The sequence below is a fragment of the Montipora foliosa genome, chromosome 3 (assembly GCF_036669935.1).
Source record: "Montipora foliosa isolate CH-2021 chromosome 3, ASM3666993v2, whole genome shotgun sequence".
Classification (NCBI taxonomy): Eukaryota; Metazoa; Cnidaria; class Anthozoa; order Scleractinia; family Acroporidae; genus Montipora; species Montipora foliosa.
This window is the reverse complement of record NC_090871.1, coordinates 63,547,747-63,554,713: the sequence shown is the minus strand read 5'-3', so window position 1 is coordinate 63,554,713 and position 6,967 is coordinate 63,547,747. Positions and strand designations below refer to the sequence as shown.

At 41.2% G+C, this 6,967-nt stretch overlaps 1 protein-coding gene across 1 annotated transcript; it reads right to left on the bottom strand.

Annotated features, from left to right (window-relative positions):
* Positions 1-777: 777 nt before the first annotated feature.
* Positions 778-3,062, bottom strand: LOC137996211 (uncharacterized). Its single transcript, XM_068841631.1, has 2 exons — positions 2,095-3,062; positions 778-1,168 (listed from the first exon to the last, which is right to left on the bottom strand). Exons 1-2 carry the CDS (start codon positions 3,060-3,062, stop codon positions 778-780), a joined length of 1,359 nt encoding a protein of 452 aa, XP_068697732.1.
* Positions 3,063-6,967: the final 3,905 nt, after the last annotated feature.

Sequence of the window (6,967 nt, the reverse complement as noted above, 5' to 3'; positions counted from 1 at the left end):
CTGGAATAACCGGTTTGACGAGAGAAAACAAGATTGACTAGTCCAGAAGCTCGGGCTGCGGCGGCTTCAAAGAGTTGACGCGATTCGGGCAGAGCGTGCAGTGTGGCCCAGTGGTTAGGGCGCTTGTCTTGAGATCCGGAGATCCCGGGTTCAAGACCCGCTCTGACCACTCGTTGAATTTGATCCTGGTAGTCCCTGGTTCAACTTCCCAGCTGCACTTGTAAATAGCCAACTAGTTTGCCTCCGGCCAGTTGGGATTCTTAACAGTTGTTGTTTCGTTCATTGTGTTTCATTGGCCCTGAAAAGCCCCCACGGGGAGCGGTCAATTAAATTTTTTTTTTTTTTCTCCTACTCAGTGAAGAAAAAGACAAAAAGAGGCTCTGCTCGCAGGGTGGTGCCTTGCGACATCCCTCTCAAGAGCTCTGTGTACTTATGTTTAATTTCCATTGACCAAATGCATAAATGGCGGCCAAAAAAGTATTCTTTTATTTATGTGTTAATGAGACTCACTAGCCTCGCTCTCAAGTAACATTTCTTTTGTATTTTGTCCATGCAAACGAGGCTAGTGAGGCTAATTAGCACATAAACAAAAGAATATTTTGCGGGCGGCCATTTATGCATTCAGTCGATTACATTTTACAAAAGAGAGACAGCTTGCATGTAAAGATCAATCCCATACACATTAGACTCCTGGAGTGGATTCAAAGTCTGTTGCAACAAATCCAGAGTGTCTTGTGGAATTGGCCAATTGGGTGGGTCTACATAGACAATGTTTAGTCAATCCACAGGAAGAGGTCCATCCCAGTCAACTCCATACAGATCAATGTTCTCTGGAACTGCTTCTGTAATAGCTGGATCACGAACAGCGGGTTGTCCTTCATTATCTAGGTTTATCATTCCATTGATCCATATCTTATCTGGATTCCAATTGTTTTCTGTACGGATGGGGCGATTGTTGAATGCAGCAGCAAATTCCTTCAGCGCATAATTAATACGTGCTTTAAATATATAATGCAAAACAAAAACGTGCTTATCATTCTCCAAATCCAGACAACCACTTTCCTCCAACGCATAAAACACACAATAAAACAGGAAAATGACACACCTAAAAATCTCACGCCATAATCTCTCTATCCTCTGGTTTCTAGTAGAAGAGCCGGCAATAAAATTAGGGGGGGGGGGGGGGCCCGAGGGGGCCGCGGCCCCCCCTTTCAGTTCGTCGGAGATTTATTTTTTTGTCAAAATATACAATAATTTTATAATTTTGTAAGCAGTCTGTTGGAGCTTTTGATTTTTTTAGCTAAAGCATGATTTTTGGCTAATAGTATGACCAAAGTTGTGCCAAAAAGCTTTCAACGTTACCGGCGTTAATGTTATCCTTTTAAAATGACGAAGAAGATTGGATGAGAATTATTTGTCTACAGTCAACCTATTTTACAGAGACTGTAACAACGTAAAATCTTAATGTCTATATATATAATTATATATATTTTGTTAGGTACAATGAGAATAACATTGTGACACGTACGTGCTTGTGTGCTGTTCCATCAAATCAAGAACCCTGTGTTCATTGCTGGCTTTTACACTGCCAAGCATCTTTTTGGATTCAGGGTAGGACTTAACCGTTCGTTAAACCAGGGTTCGACATTGGATGTTATTGAGGCATACAGGCATATTAACGTGGTGAAAGATCAGCTGGCAGATATACGCAAGGATGCAAAAACAGTGTTTGCGCATTCAGTGCATGAAAAGATTCAGAAAATGGCTAAGAAAGCATACGTAAAGATCACCATCCCGCGCACTTGTGGTATACAGACACTTCATTCGTTTCTTCCAAGGCGGTTGTGACTTTGGAGCGAAGAGTCACAAACCATGCATCATTATAACCACAACTTACTAATTTTATTCAATATGGAATCCTGATATTTTACTTTCCAGATTTCACCAGATTGCATGTAAGAGTACCCAGATTTTCAAAATTTTCTGGGGGGGCATGCCCCCACACCCCCCTAGAATGTAGCGCCTAAAGCGCTACCCAGGTGCGCTAACGCGCGCTGATTAGTATTCTTGTTCGGCCCTCACTTTCAAAAAATGCTAGATCCGCCCCTGCCCCTTACCTGCACCATCATAGAAGCGACAATAGCGTTCTCACCTCCATGATCTCCTCTAACACGTGAAGGCCACCCAAATTCTTCTGCTGCACTTTGAGACAGAGTGGCTACTGTTTCAGAACGGTTGTTGTCTGTACATAGTAAGTACATGACGCGTCTAGAAAAACCGTCAACACAGCCATGAATCACGAACTTCCATCTTATTAAGGAATGATGGCCGTCAATGTGCCAAAGTGAATTTGGCCCGGGAACGCTGTACACCCTTCGAGTTATCACACATGCCCACCTTAATGCAGTGTTTTCTGGATCAACGCGAGTGCCGAGTGACCTCCTTATCCTATCCCTTTGAATTCTAAGCCCACGAGACCTGACGAATCCAATCGAATAAGATTCCCCTGTTGTGTTTCCATGCCGAGAAATATATCCCCTAATTAGCTCATCCAGTTCATCATCTGAAATATCTGAATATCTCTTTAAGTGCTCGAGCTTGTACTCTCTTACTCTTCTATACAAGGTCCAGCGGGAAATCCGTAACATCTTGGCAATATCTGTCCACGTGTACGAAGCGCTTCGGAGGTCTTCTAGCAGTTCCTTTTCGATAACAAAGGGTGGTCTTCCTGGGTTTGCAGAATGAACCATCTCCCGTAATCCTAAATTTGGTAAAGTTACGGTTCTGCGTCTTATTTGGCTTACTTTTGCATCCCAGTATTGATAAACATCTGTAAGAAAACTGCACAGCTGCCTTGAAACTTGATAGACATTCCTATCTAAGTCCAGATCCATTTCACCCAACGCACGCAGGATAGATACTGCCATTTCAAGTCTGTTAAGTAGTAGTACGGCTTCGTGAAACCATAACTCAGTATTGCTATCTTGGATTTCCGTCTCCATCAACAGGTTATCAATGGAAGATAGTACTTCCTCCCACGAAGCTTCCACAGAAGCAGCCATTTTTCTTTAATGTAACTTCGTTTATCCGCTTGCCGACAGGACAGCAGAAATTATAGAATGAAAAATTCCGCCTTCAATTGAATATAAATGATTTTTAGTGAACAAAAATATGAAGAATTTATTGCATAAAAATAGATTTTTACTGAATACAAATGTGACTTATTGCATACAAATAGATTTTTACTGAATACAAATGTGAATTATTGAATACAAATAGATTTTTACTGAATACAAATGTGAATTATTAAATCCCGGCTGGTGTCAAATTTTATTTTTTTTGTCGGTAGTCACAAATGTGCATACCCCACGGATATTGAAATAAGCTCCGATCGGGTAAATTTACCTTTATACCCTTCAGTATATCCGAACTTCCCTGCCCCAGTTAGAAACCAGAAGAAACCATATACTTGTCCTGCGCTTCGCGATCATGTGCGCGCGTTAGACCACTCGGCCACCGCGTCACAGTTTTGTTGCCATGAGTAAAGCAATTATTTATTGTGGAATCTTTCCGACGGCCATGATTGACACAGTATTAAAATATTCGATGATGTTTTTTCTTTGAGAAAGATAAGGTTTAAAGGTAAGAAGAATTTTCTACGTCATTTCTAGATCTTGCTTCGTACTTATACTTGTGTGTTCCGCTGTGAACATTACGGTATTTTGCACAGAACGAATACTTCATTAGAAGTATTTTGCATAGCACGAATACTCTAATATTTCTTGGGAACCGGTTTGTTCAGCCATTTTGACGTAGAAAGAAAATAAGAAAATAGCTTTCAACGGCCAAACAAAAGAAAAAATGAAATCAAGTTTTAAAAAAACGAATTACTGATGTCCCTAACGGGGACTTCGCAGCGGTCCCCCATCCAAGTACTAACCTCATTCCGAGGAGCTTAACTTCAGCAGACACCTGGGCTAACATCAGCGATTGAGATTTCAATATTGCGTCAATATTTGTTTTGCATACATGTAAGGCACGCTAACAAAATCTGTAACCTGCTTAGTTCGCATTTTTGGGCATTAAAATAGAATTTTTAGTCGTATGTTCCTGACAGCAAGTTGCATCTTTTGACGTCTCCCATCCAGCTACTAACCCCGCCGGAAAGGGATGACTTCAGTACAAATTGGTTTTGGAAAGCTGTCAGGAGCTCAGAGTACACGCTTAAGCTTGTGGTGAAAAAGAAGTTGTAAATTATCAACTTGTCAGCCTTGAAGCTAAATGTTTCTCGATTTGCTTTTATTTTCTTCAATCGTTCTGCGTTAAGTACTTTACTGAACCACATGTCTTCTCAGGGGGTATCTACCAAAGATTTCTACCATGACACTGTAATGATTTACGATACCAAAACAATATCGTGTACCACAGTTGTTAGTTATGTGTCGATCAGACCGAATCTTCATCATCCTCCCTGGTAAACCACGGGCATTACCCTACCCTCTGTGCCAGAACAGTGTCGGTTGTTTTTCTTAAACAACCGAAACTGTTTTGTGCTTGCCCCTTACGGCACTGACAAAAGTACCGTATGTTAGTACATGGGTACTTGACCGTAGCCATTGGCCGAGAAACTAATCTTAGCCAAAAGGCCGAAAAGCGATCAGGACACGGGAAAACTTAGGTAAAAAACATAGTGGAGATATGGGATTTTTGGTTGGGGGGGGGGGGGGTGGGGGGAACTGAGGAGATACGGGATATTTGTTAAAGTAGGAGCGCATTGCGTACGTGTGGTAGTGCAGTAACTGGACAGTGTTTTCTCGAGAAGCGATCACTAGGGTTTTTTGTTTTCGTGTTTGATAGTTTTTTGTTCAGCTCGAGTGTAGAATCATGACGAACTTTTGTAGTTTGTGAGAACTATTTACTACTTGTAGCTTTTGTTGAGTTTTGAATCGATAATAGAAAGAGTTTGGCGATTTCAACCCAGACTGGACTACTGGATTTAAGCTTTTTCCTTGACGAGATTTCAAGTTATTGTGAAACGTTTGGTACCAAGTTACTCTAATACTGAAATCAAGATTATGGAATTGTAAAACTATAACTTTGGACTGGACTATAGAACGCGCAATTACGGAATTTTACATTTTTGAGCATTCTGAGAAATGGAGTTCACATGTTGTCTTCTTGTCTTCGCCAGGGCAGATTTAAACAGTTTGCAAGAAACTAAACCAGGATTACGGAACCGGAATTCGAATACATGGCCCGGTTGTTCGAAAACCGATTACCTTAATCCAGGATTAGCGTAAACTTTTGTTTCATGTTTTCAACTTTTTGGTGAGTTTCCTTTGCTTATTGACTTCTTCTAATGTAAAGTTTCACGGAATATCAGCCTTGAACAGCATCTGGGAGTAGAGAATAAAACTCGTTTGTTCATTTTTAACCTGAGATTAGCATTAATCGGCTTTTGAACAACTGGCCCAGGATGATAAGTTGTTGAACTGTGATCTGTAATAAGTTTTTCGGATGATTTAAGGCTGATCTTGTAATTTTTGGATGAACGTAGTTAAGGAAGGAAGTAAAACTGTAGGATTGAAATAAAGTCTCATTCCAAAAATAAATAAATGAAAGATCCCGTATCCCAAGAACCCGCTAATAGGGCTTCCTTGTTTGCATTTGCAAATTTAGTAACATTAATAATGAGCTTTTACAACAGACAACTTCAAGTTATATTACAGATGTATCTTTCTGGTAATCTCTCGCCATTTTCCGAAGTTTACCTGTACTTGAAGTTCACTGTAAGTGGACAATTTGTGTCAACTGTTTGCGCATTCCACGGATACGCCTTTGGAGGCGTCTTGTTGAATGTAAAATGATGCTATTGAATATTGCAACAATTCGGCAACCATAACCCGCAGCTTTCTCCACACGACCGTTGGCCTGGTGACAATTTCACTTCTCTCTAGGGGTAGGGATCCAAGATCAAACTGCGCCTCTCTGGATCTTTCTCACGTCCCCACGGGCTTTTTACGCCTAAACCCTTTGTCTCGGATAGCCAATCGCGTTGCTCAAATACGTGTAAACATGCAAATATTACGATCGAGAGTTTTCCCACAGAAAAATATTACTTGCTCCCCGCTGTTCTTCCGTGTTTCGAAGCTGAAAAGAACCGATCTCAACCAGTCGTCCTCAGCTAAAAGCAAGGAAAAAATCCATTTTAAACCGGTCTAGTCCCAGCAGATAATAGCTTTCGAGTGCTAACAATGCGATGTGTTGATCACGTTCAGAACATTGCTCTCAGGTTGAGAAACGGATCAAATTGTGACCATCAGCTGCGCACGTGCACCCAAACGGTCAATTGGCGACAAGTCACCGTAGTACAAATCTTCCCTCCACCCCTCCCCGGACTTGACAAAATCTCTTGCATAAAACCTCACCCTTCTCAAGTCCGGGAAGGGGAAGAGCGAAAGATTCGTACTATCGGCTGGTCGTCACAAGGATGTTGACAGAAGGCAAAATTGAAATTTTGTGGCAAATTTTCCCTTGCAGAGTCGATAGCGAGTCTATTTTCTTCAATAGATGTTCGATAGAATCTTCGAACATCTCTCGGGCCGAGTTTGAGAGGGATTGAAGGATTTTCGCTACAGTTTTTGGCTCGATTTCTCGGTTCTCTTGGCCGATCCGACTGGTGAGCGTTTCCTATACATTCTCTCTGCTTTAGAGATAGCTATTCGGTTGAGGATATCTCGTGAAATAGAGGACAGAATGGCACCAAATTACCTATGAACGACCACAAAGAGACAAAAGACAAGTAAGTGCAACATTAGTGCTTATTTCTTTAATTCAGTCTTCTGATTTGTATTGACTAAAAGTCGCATTACAAGCTCTCTAATTTCAAAACACAACACGATAGAATTTTGGAATCCAAGGGACAAAACTTTGACACATTTGGCAGACTGCATGATGCAAAAAAGTC

Coding starts and splice junctions, on each gene's coding strand:
- LOC137996211 (XM_068841631.1), bottom strand. CDS start 3,062: ATGGCTGCTTCTGTGGAAGCTTCGTGGGAGGAAGTACTATCTTCCATT. Junction 1,169..2,094: donor AGGGGCAGGGGCGGATCTAG/CATTTTTTGAAA, acceptor CCCCCCCCCTAA/TTTTATTGCCGGCTCTTCTA.